The sequence below is a fragment of the Geotrypetes seraphini genome, chromosome 6 (assembly GCF_902459505.1).
Source record: "Geotrypetes seraphini chromosome 6, aGeoSer1.1, whole genome shotgun sequence".
NCBI lineage: Eukaryota > Metazoa > Chordata > Amphibia > Gymnophiona > Dermophiidae > Geotrypetes > Geotrypetes seraphini.
In genome coordinates, this window is record NC_047089.1 from 135,779,143 (window position 1) to 135,797,207 (window position 18,065).

The 18,065-nt window shown below is 43.9% G+C and overlaps 1 protein-coding gene across 9 annotated transcripts in view; it reads left to right on the top strand.

Annotated features, from left to right (window-relative positions):
- The window catches only part of ABCC4 (ATP binding cassette subfamily C member 4), a 627,262-nt gene that overhangs the window by 35,280 nt on the left and 573,917 nt on the right, over nt 1-18,065 (top strand). For 6 of the 9 annotated variants that reach the window (XR_004539971.1, XM_033950379.1, XM_033950382.1 and 3 more), the window contains exon 2: nt 7,563-7,673. Coding sequence is in view for 6 of the 9 variants with exons in the window: in XM_033950379.1 (XP_033806270.1) it covers nt 7,563-7,673 (111 nt within the window). In the remaining 3 variants the exon portion in view is untranslated. Of the gene's footprint in view, nt 1-7,562; nt 7,674-17,359; nt 17,445-18,065 lie in introns of those variants that run through there. The other 3 variants (XM_033950380.1, XM_033950386.1, XM_033950390.1) reach the window with 3 other exon arrangements.

Genomic DNA, 18,065 nt, shown 5'->3' on the forward strand with positions numbered 1-18,065 from the left:
AACGAGAGGGCACTCTCTAAAATTGAAAGGGGATAGATCCCATACGAACATAAGGAAGTTCTTCTTCATCCAGAGAGTGGTAGAAAACTGGAACGCTCTTCCAGAGTCTGTCATAGGGGAAAACACCCTCCAGGGATTCAAGACAAAGTTAGACAAGTTCTTGCTGAACCAGAACCTACGCAGGTAGGGCTAGTCTCAGTTAGGGTGCTGGTCTTTGATCAGAGGGCTGCCGCGTGAGCGGACTGCTGGGCACGATGGACCACTGGTCTGATCCAGGAGCGGCAATTTTTATATTCATTTATTTGTAGTATCTCTTACAGCTCCCATTCAGAGCCGCGTCTGATCTCTCCCGATGTTCTGACTCTTGACCTGATCACAATTTTACCTCCCCGTATGTCTTGTTTACTTTTACTCTGACTTTGCTGAACCGCTAACACCTATTAATCTCCCAGTCCTGCTTCTATTACCTGCCACACCCGAGTACAACATGTGATGTTCTTCACAATAACAATGAACCGTTAATTTTACATCGGTTTCTTTACTCAGCTGTATTAACTTTCTTTTTATTTTCTACAATTGCATGATCATCTTCTGATTATTGTACTGCTCACCTGCTGCTTGTCATACCATATAGCTTGGATTTGTCTTTTGTGTTCCTATGCATGCGATTTCAGACCCTCTCCTGCAATTATTTTGAATTAACTTTCCCTGCTTTGTTCACGCAGCTATTATCCCCCTACTTTCGGTGTGTTTTGTATTGATCTGCATATCTGTTTGTGAAATCATCAGCTTCTCTGGCTTGCGCTCTTTGTTTAAGATTTGACTTGTTTACGTTACTAATTGTATTATAGGTCACTAATCTCAACTGCTCTTTTGAAATGCAGATTACATGCAATCATCAATGTCTAGACTTTGAACTAGGGCTGTTTACACTCTGCTCTGCTTTTGCCGAATGACAACTGCAGTGCTTCTATCAATGCATTAATACTAGCCATTAGTGAGGATATCTTCATGAATTCCTTTCACAGTTATAAGCGCTTTTTTGGTTGTGCTTCTTGCATTAAAACTAACACTCTGATTGCCTTATTCAGATGCTTGGCTTAACTCTATATCTGTATTTTTTGAATATAAGAGATTCCTTATGCTTTCTCCAAATTAAAGCTGATTTGCCTATGTCAAACTATTTTTTCTGTTGTTTTCAATGTCCTTGCTTACCTAGACTTCATTGTACCTATAGTTTGTGATTCTGTTTTGACTGACTGACATTCAATGCATTATTCATGGTAGCTTTTTGCTGCTTGCTATTTGATATGCTAAGATTGGTTATTTGAACGATGTGTATAACTGTTGCTGAACACTATTGAATGGCTAGTCCTTTAGCTGTTGTGCAGAGAGTGCAGTAGCCTGCTCGCTATAGATGATCATGGCGTCATAATTACATGGTGCTGCTTTTGCTGTGACCCTTTGATAACTTTCTTCGATTTTAATCTTGATACAACAATTCCTCCTCCACAACTGACATAGTAAGTTCATCTACTGAATATTAACTAAATGACCTACTGTTTATTCCACTGCTTTAATCTGATGTATACCTTGTATGCTGGACTGCTGGCCTTACATTTTTATTAACGATTATACAGCTCATGTGCACTCGTTAAATAATGATTTATTTTGATATGCTTATCTGCTTATTTTGACATGCTTATCTGCAAATTGTGCTATGGTTCTCTGATAAGTGCATTGCAAATGTTTACCATAGCCCAGATTGCCTGCTAGTGCTGGATTGCCATTCACCATGTTTGGGGTGGCTTGTGATCTCCCATAGCGAATAAAAACCTCACTCGTTAGGGTTCAATTACAAAATGGTATATGAACCCTCAATATATCCACATCTGTGTTTGTTCTTTTTTGGGCTCATATCATAACCTTCTGATTGTATGTAGCTTGTATGCTTACTGCTGTTTTAACTTTTGTCACAATATATAAATAAAGACTGAAAACCTTTAAACCTAGGCCAGTCACTGGTAGGACACAGCCTAAGAAACAGGCTCTAACCCAGTGGTCTCAAACTCAAACCCTTTGCGGGCCACATTTTGGATTTGTAGGTACTTGGAGGGCCTCAAAACCAGATGTCATATTACTACAGGAAACCCATTTGAGTGCTACGGAGGCTAATAAAATTCGGCTTCCCTGGGCTCATTTACCTTACTTTTCTCCTGCATTAGGGAAAACAAATGGAATCCTTACCTAGTCAGAAATAGATCGGATATCACAGTTTTATCATCTTCTAATGACACTAGTGGACGATGGGTCCAGGTTAACCTGTGTGTTGATAAATGTCCTGTATCTGTTAGTAATCTTTATGCGCCAAACTTGGACTGGCCTGAGTTTTTTGAGGATATTGCAAATGAGGTTGTGAACTCCAACTCTACTTATATTATCGTTGGTGATTTTAATCTAATTTTGAATCTGTGCCTTGATAGGATCTCTACTACTGCTGCCCGATTCACGATTCGAATCAGTTCACCGATTCACTTCGGGTGAATCGATTCGAATGGATTTAAAATAAAAAAAAAATCAGCTTCCCGATTCGGACCCTCCCCCTTCACCCCCTAAAGCAGGAGCGGCAGCGCTGCTCTTGCTGGCCGGCCGCTGCCGCATCTGCTTTAGAGAGTGAGGAGGGAGGGTCAGTCGGGAAGTGCTGCTGTGCTGCTGTCCGGCTTCCCCCCTCCGGCGTCCGGTTCCCCCCCCCGATGTCCGGCTTCCTCCCTGGCCTCCCCGCATCATTTACCTTCTAGTTGCAGCCTGCAAAGAAGGTCGCGGTTATAGCGTCTTTGCAAACTGCTTCGAGCTGTTTCCTCCGCTGCAATCCTGCCTCTGATGTCAGGAGGGGTGGGACCACAGCAGAGGAAACAGCTCAATGCAGTTTGCAAAGACGCTATAACCGCGATCTATGCAGGCTTCAACTAGAAGGTAAACGCTGCAGGGAGGCCAGGGGGAACACGGAGGCCTTCCCCAGGGGGAAATGGGGGTGTGCAGTCCTTCAGAGTGGGGGGTGGGACAGGCCTTGGGGGTTGCAGGCCTTCAAGGTGGGGGGTCAGGCCTTTAAGGAGGGGGACAGGACTTTAAGGGGAGACAAGCCTTCAAGGGGGGAGACAGACCTTCAAAGGGGGACAGGCCTTTAAGGGGGGGGGGGACAAGCCTTCAAGGGGGTGGACAGACCTTCAAGTGGGGGACAGGCCTTCAAAGCGGGGATAGGCCAGGGATGGTGGCATAGGCCTTCAGAGGGGACAGGCCTTCAGAGGGGACAGGCCTTCAGGAGGGACAGGCCTTTAAGGGGGGGACAAGCCTTCAAGAGGGGGACAAGCCTTCAAGAGGGGGATAGACCTTCAAAGCAGGGACAGGCCAGGGATGGTGGCATAGGCCTTTAAAGGGGGGGGCAGGCCTTCAGGGATGGGGGGACAGGCCTTCAGAGAGAGGTGCAGGTCTTCAGGGGGGACAGGCCTTCAGGGGAAGAGGGGGCCCTGGTGTAGAAGTACATGGAGGAAGGGAGGGGGTCAAATAGACGTGCATATGCCGGACTTTGGGGGGGAAGAAATAATGGGTCTAAATATAGAGGAGAGTGAGAGAGATGATGGACAATGGGATTTAGGGAGGGAAGGAACAGAAAGGGAGAGAAGTTGGACACAAGGGATGGTGGTGGGGGGGGGATAGAGATACTAGATAGTAGGGTAGTTGGGAAAAGAAAGGGAGAGATGGTGGACCCTAGGGTGGTGGGGAAGGAGGAAGAGATGCTGGATGAAAGGGTAGCTAAGAAAAGGATCTGTGGATGGAGACGAAAAAAAAAAGAAAGATGCCAAACCTCCGGGGGAGGGAAGGGAAACGAAAGGAAGGACAGAGATGGCAGATGGATGGTTAGCATGGAGAAAGAAGAAAGAAGGAGACTCTGGCAAGCAAGTTATAAGAAGACAACCAGAGCCTGGGACCAACAAGATTTGAATAATGACCAGACAACAATAGGTAGAAAAACTAATTTTATTTTCCATTTTGTGATTACAATATGTCGGATTTGAAACATGTATCCTGCTAGAGCTGGTGTTAGACCGCAAACGTGAGCTAGGATTTAACAGAGGGAGGAAAAGTCTTTTTTGTTTGTTTATTCTGTTTACACCACAGCGCCAGTGTGGTTAGGAGAAGGAAAAGGGGGTGAAGAGGCTATAAAATAAACCCACCAGGATGTTTGAAAAAAAAAAAAAAAAAAAATCAACTCACCCAATTGGGCAGGAAAATCGAATCAAATCGAAAAACATAAGAACCTAAGAACATAAGAAGCACCATCTCTGGATCAGACCCTCAATTCAATAGGCTGAATCGAATTGAATCGAAATAAAAATTTTTTTTCCTGAATCGGGCAGCACTAATCTCTACAGCTATATATCGACCAACGAAAGCAAGTGCTGCTTTGCTAGACATAATGACACGACTTGAGCTCATCTGAATACTCATTTTACTCCCCTCCACATGGATCCTACTCAAGGATTGATATGTTTCTTATAAGTAGCTCATTATTTCAGTCCTTTAATGACTCCTCTATCAAAGAAATATCTATATCGGACCATGCTGCCATTATGCTTACCCTGGATGGTTTAATACTGCCTATGCCAGCTAAATCATGGAGATTTAATTCTTCATTGTTTTTAGAAGATAGCTTTTTTCACATGCTCCTTAAAACCATCACCAAATTCTTCCTTTTTAATATTCCTGAGGATACCAGTGGGGGTGTGACATGGGACTCCTTCAAAGCAATCAGCACAAACCAAAGAGAATTGACCCCAAGGAATCCACAGAGAAAAGAGTCCAAGAGAAGTCCAAGAAAACATTGTGGAGTGACGATTATCCTGAAATGGACTTTAATGAAAGAATCAAAGTTCTGAATATACAATAATATAATCCCTGCCATGCCGATATTTTCTGCATCATATTGTAAATGCTTTCTGTCTTTATCTGTTTCTAAGTCCATTATTGTAATTTGTATTTTATCTGTATCCCGTGTATTAGCTCACCTTGTTGTGAACTGCCTAGAACTTTTTCGGTATGGCGGTATAAAAAATTAATAATCCACATACAAATCAAAAGGACCTAATCCGTTAGTGATGCAGGACCCAACACGTTCTGCGTTTTGGCAAGATGTCTTCTTCAGGGGTACCTAAGAGTCCTATGATGATGAATACATGGAAAAACTGGTATGTGGAGAGATGAACCCTGCTGGAAGCCAAATTTCAAAGCTCTTAGCCAGATTCAAAGCTCTTAGCCAGATTCTCCGGCTTCCCAGCTCAGATCAGGATAATTATGTTGATGTGATGAAAATTGGAGCAAAAAATTTGCTATCACAGGTACTGGGTTTGATGGCAACCACTCTGGAAGTAGTTTCCTGGGTGAGGGCGCATATGCACTATCTCCAGGATTCCCTGCTTTCCTTCAGAGACATTCTCTCCTGCTGCAGCTTCCCTGGACAGGGGAAGTGAAGAACAGCTTGCGCTGGTGGCTCCAGGAAGACTCTTTATCAAAGGGCATGCCCCTTAAAATCTCCTCCTAGGTGACACTAACGACCGACACAAGCCTGTTTGGCTGGGGGGCAATTGCAGCGGTCATCTGGTGCAGGGCCAATGGACCCTGCCACAGAGAAAGTGCTTTTAGGTGAGTTTCACTTTGCTTAGTGTAATGGAGAAATAAATACCAACTTTGCATTCATATTTAAAGCTATGCATCTGTGGTCCAAATATATTCCAGAGGTGGTTAAGATGTGTGTGAGATGAATAACTTGCCCCATTTTGATTCAGCATTCAGACTAGTTTGGAGGGCAGTCATGGGACATTTATTTTGCTACACTGTTATCTTAAGAAACTCTCTTCTACTGAAAGACAAACCAGTAGCCTCCAGAAAATGATTCATAAAGTGGAGGAAAAAGACCTAAACATTTACAGGGGAAATTACAAATGGCACACAGCCGTGTCAAAGTACGCCCACTGTCATCACAGGTCATTAAAAAAAACTCCACTGTGTCTTTTATATTCTAGGTCTACCAGCTTATTTATCAGTAGGATAAACTTGTGTGCAGTACTCCATTCAAACAGAAAGCCAGCAAAAAAAATCAAAACATGCAGGTGCAACAGTAAAGCCCACGTTATGTAGCCAAAGCAAACTTTTCGACAGTCAAGCGCATACAGGCAATTCAAGTGTGTGGCGCAGTGGTTGGAGCTACAGCCTCAGCACCCTGGGGTTGTGGGTTCAAACTCCGCACTGCTCCTTGTGACCCTGGGCAAGTCACTCAGTCCTCCATAGCCCCAGGTATGTTAGATAGATTGTGAGCCTACCAGGACAGAAAGGGAAAAATTTTTGAGTACCCGATTGTAAAACAGCTCAGATAATCTTGAAAGGCGGAATATAAAACACCTAATAATCTAATTTGAAAATTTGTTTTTCACGTTCACTTATCTGGAGGAAAAGTCCATAGTCTGTTATTGAAAAAGACATGGGGAAAGCCACTCCTTGCCCTTTATCGGTAGCATGGAATATTGCTACTCTTTAGATTTTGGCCAGGTACTAGTGACCTGGATTGGCCACCGTGAGAATGGGCTACTGGGCTTGATGGACCATTGGTCTGACCCAATAAGCCTTTTCTTATGTTCTTATGAACTCGCTGGGTTCTTATGTTATGCACTAAGCTGGGCTTGCTGGCAAACTCCTGAAGTTGTAGACATAGTGGAGTTGTGATAGGACAGAGTACATTAAGGGGATTCAAAGAGGGATTGGACAAGTTCCTGAAGGATACGGGGATTGAGGAATATAGATAAAGGTAGAGATAGGTTCATAAAAGGAGAATAATGAGGACTGAAAGGTTTTAGTCAAAGGATCACTTACAGGTCATGGACCTGATGGGCCGCCACATGAGTGGACTGCTGGGCGCGATGGACCCCTGATCTGACCCAGCGGAGGCAACTTCTTATGTATTATGGGCGTACTTTTGACACAGCTGTATGCCATTTAATTTCCCCTGTAAATGTTGAGGTCTTTTTTTCTCCACTTTATGAATCCATTTTCTGGAGGCTATTGGTTTGTCTTTCAGTAGGAGAGTTACTTAAGATAACAGTGTAGTGATTTCCAACTCTTTCCAGTGGATTACGGTAAGTTTTGTCAGAAGTAAAACATTTATTTTGCTCCCAGTTTGCCCAGATATTTTTTCTACCTCAAATCTCTCTACTGCATATTCTGTTTTGTGAGAATAAATATTTGTGAAACCCCGAAGTATTTGCCAAATTTATTCTGTAAGACCTATGTAAATTAAGCTAGGGGATGAATCCAGTGCTGTGCAATGAAAGAATTTTGTTGGATGGAAATTCTTTGACCTCTGTAAGGTATGTACTAGTATGGTATTATATTTAGAATTTGTTTTTTGTATCTCAACTTTTTGCAAGAGAACTATACATTGGATATAAGAATAAAGATTTAAATTAATTATTCTTGGTCATATTAATGCATCATTTTCTTCTCATTATTTGCAGTTGGTTAAATTCGTTATTTCTTATTGGATATAAACGGAAGTTAGAAGAAGATGATATGTATAATGTTCTCCCTGAACACACTTCAGAGAGACTTGGAGAGGAATTACAGTGGTATGTAAAACAGATTTCTAATCGAGGATAATAACCTGTGTGCCCCTTTTTGTGTGCAGTTCACAATAATCAACTTTGTAATACATGATTAAGCTGTTCTTGTATTCTGTGCATAAGTCTGTGGGTACATGCATTTTTTGATGTTATATGTTATTGGATTAGTATAGCATGTGCAAGTGTCTTCTATGAAATGGTCAAGGTCTTCTTTAACCCCCCTCCTTTACAACAGCTCCGATGCTTATAGAATTTCTGTGAGCGTCCAAGCTGTTACCGTTGTGGCCGGCATTAAAAACGCGTGGCTTTGTAAAGGAGGGGGTAAATCTTTGAGACACCTGTGCACGCTGTTATAATTGATAATGCTTCCACAGTAAGGCTAGAGTTTTTAAGGTGCATTGCTTGAATCCAGGAATTGTTCCTATATAGTGGTGTACCTGCAGTTCACTCACACCCAACATTCCCTCTAAAGACTGAGCTGATGCGAGCAAAGGACTGTGTTGATGTGAGCAAAAAATTTCTGTTACCTTGAAGGAGTCTGGGACTGGTTTTCCTGAGTCTTGAACTAAGTTTTCTCCTTAATAAAAATGCTGAATTATGTTTAATTGCAGACCTGACTTATCTCATGTTCTAGATATGCTGAGATAACCATATTGTATTTTGCCCTCCTGGACATGTAACAGAAAGACTGCAGGGCTTAGATAAGTGATCTGCTCCCTATAGGACTATAAGGTTAACCCCTGAACCAATAATAAGTGTGAGCTTAGGACCAATGTTTGTTAAGAAAATGTAGCAAAAGTAACAAAATGAGAAATTGTATCTAGCATCCCGTTGTCTAGCCAGGAAATGTATAAATGTCACTGTGTTTCCTGTTTTTGGGACTTCTGAAGCTGCCAGGTTGGTGCTCAGGAGTCCGCATATGCTGAATAAAAACACCTGTGCTTTCTTCATGTCTCTAGGTTTTGTGGCTGACCAAACTGACCTTTCAACCTTACCTAGCAAGCACTTCTACAGACACATACATGAAAAAATTACAGGAGCCATACTATGTATATTTTCCTTTATTCGTCTGTAGTTTATAGCTACTTTGAATTTTACTCAGATACTGGCTATTTAATGCAGCTTAAAAAATCTGCTTCCCCTGTATGAGCACTATCCATTTTTTTTAAAGGGAGACAGTAGGGGCTCTTTTGAACACAGCAGAGAAGAATACCTTCATTGCCTTTTGTAAACTTTTTACTGATAGTATTATACACACTTTACACCTTCCAGGGAGTTATGTATCAGAAAAGCAAAATGATGTACAGAGTTCCGCAGGGGTCGATACTGTTCAATATATTTATAAACGACCTGGAGTTGGGAACAAATTGTGAGGTTATAAAATTTGCAGATGACACCAAACTCTGCAGCAGGGTTAGAACCACGGAAGACTGTGAGGACCTCCAAAGGGACCTAACGAAACTGGAAAAATGGGCAAAAAAGTGGCAAATGAGCTTTAACATAGAGAAATGCAAGGTCATGCATGTGGGGAAAAAGAACCCGATGTTCAGCTACAAAATGGGGGGATCATTGTTAGGGGTAAGTAACCTTGAAAGAGACCTAGGTGTGTTGGTGGATACAACATTGAAAGCATCGGCACAATGTGCGACAGCCTCAAAGAAAGCAAACAGAATGTTGGGTATCATCAAAAAGGGTATCACGACCAGGACGAAGGAAGTCATCATGCAGCTGTATCGTGCAGTGGTGCGCCCCCATCTGGAGTACTGTGTCCAGTACTGGTCACCGTATCTCAAGAAAGACATGGCAATACTTGAGGGAGTCCAGAAAAGAACAACTAAATTGGTAAGAGGTATGGAAAACCTTTCATACACTGACAGGTTAAAAAAGCTGGGGCTCTTCTCCCTGGAAAAGTGGAGACTTAGAGGAGACATGATAGAAACCTTCAAAATCCTGAAAGGCATAGAGAAAGTAGACAAGGACAGATTCTTCAAACTGAAGGGAGCCACAAATACAAGGAGGCATTCAGAGAAATTGAAAGGGGATAGGTTTAGAACAAATGCTAGGAAGTTCTTCTTTACTCAGAGAGTGGTGGACACATGGAACGCGCTCCCGGAGGATGTGGTAGGGCAGGGCACGCTACAGGGGTTCAAAGAAGGTTTGGATAAATACCTACAGGATAAGGGGATTGAGGGATACAGATAGACATAGAGATAGGTTTAGGAAAGGCAGGGACAGATAGACATAGAGATAGGTACTGGAAAGGCAGGGACACTTAGCAGGTCATGGACCTGACGGGCCGCCGCGGGCTGCTGGGCGCGATGGACCTCTGGTCTGACCCGGCGGAGGCAACTCTTATGTTCTTATGTTCTTATGTAATAGTATAGTACTGTATTTGCAATATTCTAGAAATACAGTATATGCAAGTACTCTAACATTTGGCTCAGTCAGCCCTAGCTCTCCACCAGTCCAGCATCTTCTCCACCTGAACAGTATTGTTCAGCCATAGGTGTGAGCTCTATAGGTGCTTGGGCACCTCCAATATTGAGCAAATTGTTTAGCATCCCCATCAGTTTGAAAAGTTGGTTTTTGTGTTCAGCAGTAGTTTAACAGAATTTGAGGTTTCTGACAAACTTGTAAAATAATTTACCTAACAATTTTTTGGTAGGTTGCCAAAGGATCACCAGGCTTCAGCTCTGCTAGCCTTTAGTTTGCTGATGAATTACCAAACATGATTAGAGCAGCAAGCTGAGAACCAGGGAAGCTAGGGCTCAAATCCCACTGAAGTTGTTTAAGATCTTGAACAAATCACTTAACCCTTCATTGCCTTGGATACAAAACTTAAATTGTAAGCCCTCCAGGGACATGAATATTCCTTCTATACTTGAATGTAACTTGCCTTAAGCCATTACTGAGAAAGGTGTGATCTTTGCAAACCAGCTCACTACCTACAAGCTAGAAATCAGCAATCATCAGACCACTTTTAAAGAAACCACACTTGCCCCAGACACACCCAGCAACTTTAGACTTGTCTCTAACCTACCATTCATTTCAAAGATCCTGGAAAAAATGGTACTCAACCAACTATTCTCCTTCATTGGCAATCAAAAAGCCCTATCCACTTTTCAGTCGGGATTCTGGAGATTTCATAGTACCGGAAAGCCGTACCCCCTCTGGACCCCAATGCTAACAACCTCCCCCCCATGACTCCCCTAACCTCCCCCCAACTAACTTCCCCCCCAACTAACCTTTATGTTTAAATCTGTTTATTCATTTCAAGAAACAGTGAAGAAACAATACAACAAAGATCAGTAAGCAAGAAAACTACTGAATAGAACCATCATTTTGAAGTACATGATACAGATAAAATAGACCCTTTTCAGACCATCGAGGATGTGACTCCAGTCCCATACCAGGGAGAAAGTCCCCATTACCGGTAATAGGGAGACAGGGAGTCACATCGGGTCTAATAGCCAACTGAGTGCAAAGGTGTTTCCATGCCTTTCGAATGGGAAAGAGTAGAAAATCCCCATAATGAAGCTCCCTAGGTGGTAAACATTTCACATGAATCAAATAGCTGAAATGATAGGGAGCAAAAGCTAAGCATTCTATCTGAGTAGCAGAAAAGTAATTAGTCTCACAAAACCAATCATTCACATGTCGAAGTTGACAGGCTACATTAAGGCAACCTTTATGTAATAACCCAAGGCCCCCCTGTGTAATAGGGAGAGATAAATCATGAAAAGAAATTCGAGATCGTTTGCCACCCCATAAATACAGAAGCAAGGAACGACGATGTAGCCGAAAATGGCAGTGCAGAAGAAAAAGAGGCAATGTTTGGAAAAGATAGAGCTATCGAGGAATGATCATCATGTTATACAGAGCTATCTTACCCATCAGTGTCAAAGGATAATGGCGCCAAGCCTTCAAATACTGATCAGTCCTCGACAGCATAGGGAGAATGTTAATAGAGTATAGAGTGGTCAGATCCCTAGGTATAAAAATGCCTAAATAACGAATAGAGGAGGGGGCCCAGACCAAGGGAAAAACCCCTGGCCACGAATCACGAACTGAAAGTTGTAGAGGAAGCACCAGGGATTTCTGGGCGTTTAGTTAATCCAGAAAACAAATGAAACTCGTCCAAAAGCTCTAGAGCACGTGACAACGATCTATGGGGTTGAGCTAAAGTAAGCAGTAAATCATCTGCAAAAGCTAACACTCGGAATTGAGAAGAACCTTCGGCAACCCTACTAACACATCGTCTTGCTGAATAGTGCGAATGAGGGGCTCCAGATAGAGCAAAAAGAATAATGGGGACAGAGGGCAACCCTGACGCGTCCCTCGCCCAACCAAAAAAGGACAAGTAAGGCAGCCATTCACTAATATCGAAGCCGTCGGCTTACAATACAACGCACGCAGAGAAGACCAAAACCAGCCCCCCACCCCTACATATTCCAGAACCCGAAAAAGGTAATGCCAATTAACCTGATCGAACGCTTTGGCGGCGTCCAGACTCGCCAAAATGCCCAAAGTGGAAGTGGATTGAGCTTTGGACGCCGCCAACAATACCCATTGAACGTTTACCACCGAATGCCTGCCCTGAACAAACCCAACTTGTGCAGAAGAAATAACAGAAGGTAACAAAGGGGTCAGACGATTTGCCAGCAAATGGGCTAATATTTTTTAAATCCACATTAATGAGAGAGATGGGGCGGTAAGACTCTACATCATCTCTGGGTTTACCCGGTTTCGGAATCGGAGTAATAGTGGCCTGGTTGGAATGGATGGGAAAGGAATCCTTCTCTAACGCTACCATAAAATAGCCCATAAGAGGTTCACATACCTGTAGAGATAACATTTTATAGAACTCAGCTGTAAACCCATCAGGGCCCGGAGCCGTACAAGATCGTAAGTTCTTAATCGCCTTCTGGATCTCCGTGCCCTGAATAGGTCTATTTAAAGCTGACCTCTGCAAGGCAGTGAACTGAGGCATGCCAGCATCCTCTAAATAATCGACAATATCAGGACCAGTATAAGAGCCAGGGGAAGCATAAAAGTTAGAAAAGTGTCGGAAAAATGCGTCAGCAATATCCACAGGCTTAGTGTGATAAGAAGCATTAGTCGCCCGGATGCGGGAAATATAACGATCGTCTTGCCAATTTTTGGTCAGTTGAGCCAACAATTTACCCGTTCTATTTCCAAAACGATAGAACCGATACTTCCTATAAAAAAAGGGAGCATTTAATCCGATCATGTAATAATGCATTAAGGGCCACCTGAGTCGAATGCAGCTCTTCCCGAAGGGCTCGAGTAGGGTGTTGCAAGAATTTAGCTTTTAGACGGGAATACTGTTTTTCCAAACGTAGAATGCCATGCGATATTCTTTTACGGCGGGCCGACACATATGATATAATCGCCCCCCGAAGGACCGCTTTCGCCATGTCCCAAAAAAGATCTGGGGTGGATTGGTGCTGACCATTAGTGAGTAAAAAATTCATCCCAACAGGTACGCATATATGCCAAAAAGTCGGGATCAGCGTGTAAATAAGAAGGAAACCGCTACCGGGAAGACCCTACTGGAGGATAACCCCAGGTCACATCAATCCAAAGAGGACAGTGATCAGAAATTTCCAAGGGCCCTATGGTAGCCTCTGTAATACTAGGGAACAAAGATTCAGAGATCAAGAAGTAGTCTATACGAGAAAAAGACCCATGTGCCCGAGACTGGTGTGTGTAGTCTCTCTCGAAAGGGTGAAGGAGCCGCCAAGGGTCAATCAGACCAAGGGACTTGCACAAAAAGGGTATACCCTTAGTCAACGCACCCAAAGGTGAGGCAGCTGGAGCAGAACGGTCAAGCGAAGCATCTATTACTTGATTAAGGTCTCCCGCCACTATCAATGGGTAGGAAGTATCCAAAAAACCTAGGGTGACCAGGGAATCAAAATAAGTCTGGGAATAGGAATTAGGCCCATATGTAATCAAAAGTCTAAAGTCTGAACCCTGTAAAGAAACATGTAAGAATAGATTGCGACCCTGCGGGTCCTGGTGACATACAGTAACAGCACACTTCAACCCTTTACGGACTAGTAAACAAACCCCAGCTCGCTTCCCTCCAGAGGAGGCAGAAAACACTGAGCCCACCCATCCCCTCTGCAGTTTTTTATGTTCCTCATCAGTCAATTTAGTTTCCTGGAGGCAGGCCAAATCAGCTTGATGGTGTTTCAGCTGTTGCAACAACTTAGAATGTTTAACCGGTGATGTAATACCAGAAACATTCCAAGAGAGAATACGAAGTGTGCTGTCACCCCGGAGGCTCAAACAAACAATGCAAACAACACAGTAGTAGTAAAATCCGCACCCAGGTGCCCAGCCTCACCCAAGTGCAGGTCACATAGTACCCAACCTGTACAGCAGAAGAGAAAAAACAATAATACAGTGGAAACCACAGAAAAAACAGTATCCAAAAAATTAAAGCAAAAGACTGTTCCCAACCAACCACCCAACCCCCGTCCCAATCCCCAAAAAACTCGGAGAATATATCCCCGAAGGAATATGAAGGAGGTCCGTGAAGACACCCTATGGGACCCCAATCCTCCTAAGCAAATATACAGTAAATAGGTATAGTGAGCTATAAAACCAATATCAATACAGGATAAATCCAGACATCATTCTAACTAGGTAACAGACCCTGGCTAAGTCAAGCAAAGTCAGGGAGGGTCCTTAGAAGAACCAATATTCACATTGATAAAATCCTGTGCTTCTGTGGCTACCGAAAAGGAGTGCCACGTGCCATTATGCTGAATCTTCAATAAGGCTGGGTACACAAATAAGAACCGATGATGAAGTTCCACCAGCCGCGTGCAAAGTGGGTAAAAAGCTTTGCGTCGGTCAGTGAGTGCCAGGGAATAGTCTTGACTGAGATGAATAACAGAATCCCTCAGTTTCAGAGAATCTTTCTGAAGCCGGTATTGGCGTAGAATTTCCTGCTTGTGTCTATAATTTAAGAATTTGGCAATCACCACGTGGGGTCTCGCGTCGCGGGTAGGCCGCACGCCTATACGGTGGGCCCTTTCCAGACAGAGAGAGCCCGGGGTCACAGCATCTGGGAATTCCATCTCGAGCCAGTCCTCCAATTCCTTAAGCAGGCGAGCATCTGGAATAGTCTGAGGGACGCCTAAAAAGTGCAGATTGCTGCAGCGTGACCGATTTTCAAGGTCATCAAGCTTATCAGCCTGTTGCTGCACCGTTTCTTGCAAGGCCGCAATGTCCATTTCGTGCAAGTTAACAGTATCTTCCGCATTAGAAACCCATTGTTCTAGTTCTGTGGTGCGGGAAGCAGTCTCAGTTAAAAGATGTTCCAGTCTGGACATTTGAGACGTAATAGTGTCTATGTGTGGTCCCAGCACTTGAGCAATAGCGCCTTTTATGTCGGCCAACGCTGTGTCTGTGAATTCAGACACAGCCGTACCTGATGCGGCCGCCATTTTCTTTTCATGGGGCTTCGAGCGAAGGTGCTCAGAACGAGCGATTTGCTTGCGGACAGACTCTTGGGAACGAGTCAAGTATTTTTCCATACATGCCCGGTCGATGCCGCCACCGAAAAATGCGATCAATTTCTGATTCGGCGAAGTAAAGCAGCGTGTGGAGGAGCGGGGTCCTGGAGCCGAGCGAGAACACGTCTCTAGCGGCTCATAGTCACGTGACCCTCCCAACTAACCTTTAAATGTTGGTCGGCTGGATGGGTCTTGCTGCCGTCCAGCCGACAGGCCTGCCTCATTGAAATGAGACGGGCCCGTCCCTTCCCAGCCCATCCCCGCTAAGTCTAAGGCCCGATTGGCCCAGGTGCCTATGAGCCTGGGCCAATCACACCTTAGGGTTAGTGGGGATGGGTGGACCCGCTATGCCTAAGGCCTGATTGGCCCAGACTCTAGAAGCCTTAGCGGAGATGGGCCGGGACGAGGCGGGCCTGTCGGCTGGACGGCAGCAAGACCCGACCAGCCGACCAACATTTAAAGGTTAGTTGGGGGGGGGGTTAGTTGGGGGGGAGGTTAGGGGAGTCATGGGGGGAGGTTGTTAGCATGGGGGGTCCAGAGGGGGTCCGGCGTTCCAGCAGGAGGGGTTGGGCACCCTCCTGCCGGCAATTGTGAGTTTGGGGGGGCGGCGTTCCAGCAGGAGGGGTTGGGCACCCACAGCTACCTAAAATCGGGACGGCACTTTTCAGAATCAGGGCCAAACTGTCCTCCTTGATATCATCGACAACTAATGGAAACAATGTTCTGTTGGTGCTATTAGACCTCAGTGCAGCTTTCGACACCATTGATCATCCTCTCATTTGACTCATGGAGCTTGGCATCTGAGATTTGCCACTATGGTTCATATCCTTCCTAAGCAACAGATCCCAGTGCATGCTACTAGACGCTACCCTATCAAAGCCAAAGCCAATCAAGTACGTCATGCCACAAGGAACACTACTATCTGTTTTAATCTCTATATTACACCCATCCTGGATATAGCCCATAAATACCAAATCAAGATTCACTCTGTCACCGACAACATCCAACTACATCTTCCTCTAGGAGAACATCCACGTCTTCCTCTAGGAGAAAACCATGACTCCCAGATTGTGAAACTTATTAACTGTCTATCAGAAACTAAAGTCTGGATGTTCCCTAAACGCCTCAAAAACTGAACTCCTTTGGATCCACAAAAAGCATTGCACCTATAACTGCCCTTCTCTGGGAATCATCTGCCATAACTGCCAAAGGCCAAGTACACAGCCTAGGGGTACTTCTCGATTCTAACTTATTACTTACCATCCATATCTCTCAAGTGGTAGTCTCCTCGTTCTGCTATCTCTGACAACTTCGGAAAATAAGAAATACTTCTCTGAACCTGACTTTACCCAACTTCTGTATGCCTTCGTCCTCTCGCATAGACTACTGCAATGCATTATTGAATGGACTGACAGCAAAAAATCTTAAGCATCTCCAACATGTATCCCATGCACTATTATCAGCCTACTGGCTACCCATACCAAACGCTGCATTCAAATGCTACTGCACGACTTATATTCTGCGAGAGCCGCGATGATCATATTACCTCTCTCCTCAAGTCACTTCATTGGCTCCACATCCATGTCTGAATACAGTTCAAACTTCTCTTACTGACTTACAAGTGTATTTAGTCTGTGGCCCCTCAATATCTCCTCACTTATCTCACCCTATGCTCCCCCCATGAACTCCGTTCATCGGGTAAGTCCCTCTTATCTGTACTCTTCTCCTCCACTACCAACTCCAAACTCTGTCCCTTCTTTCTTGCAACACTATATGCCTGGAACAGGCTGCCAGGGTCAATACATCATGCTCGGTCTATAGAAGTAATGAAATCCAAGCTAAAGTCCACTTTTTTGAAGCTGCTTTCAACTGAACTGAGATACCTATACCCATTGTATCATTCCTCTTGCCAGAAACTCCCTAACACAGAAATGTCCTGTCTGTTCAAATTAGATTGTAAGTTCTTCTGAGCAGGGACCATCTATTCAATGTTAAATGTACAGTGCTGCATTCACCTATCAGCCCTATAGAAATAAATAGTAGTAGTAGTAGAATGATTTATGTCGGGTAAAGTGGGTGGATTTAATTTGTCAGATGAAAAGGGATTTACATGTGGTAAAGAGGTTTTTTTTTTTTTTTCAGCTGCACGATTGGTATGGTCTTGTATTGTACCTTGTCTGATTTGGAGAAATGCGAGAAAGGTCGAGGCTATTGAACACCCTCGCAGGTGTATGAATTTGTAGGTTTTATTGTTGGTTTGAGAGGCTTTGTCTTGACACATGACTTGCTCACAGTTGAGTGTCCTGGTCTTTATCATCCAGATAACATTCATTTGTCAAAGATTGTTCAGGAATTTTTTTTTTTTTTTTAGTGTGCTATGAAATATTTTGGAGACAACTTGGGGCCACAGGCTGAATGGGAGGGTGAGGGAGCTGTGAATAGCAGTAGACTGTCACTACTTGTGGCGCAATGACAGTTGGAGGTGGCCTTTTTTTGATTGGGGAATTGTATGGAAGGAATATTCATTCATTCAATTTTTTAGCCCGTTCTCCTAATGGAGCTCAAAGCAGATTATATATAGGTACTTCAAGCATTTTCCCTATCTGTTCTGGTGGACTCGCAGTCTATCTAATGTATCTGGGGCAGTGGAGGATTAAGTGACTTACCCAGGGTTACAAGGAGCAGCACAGGGTTTGATCCCACAACATCAGGGCACTGAGGCTGCATTTAAGGAAGTGCCGCTATGACCATGTTCTTAGTTCCTCAGTCCGAATAGATGTGTTGCAATGTATCCATGATGGAGTCATTGGCTAAACGGAGGAGAAAGAGATCATTTGCATAAAGAATT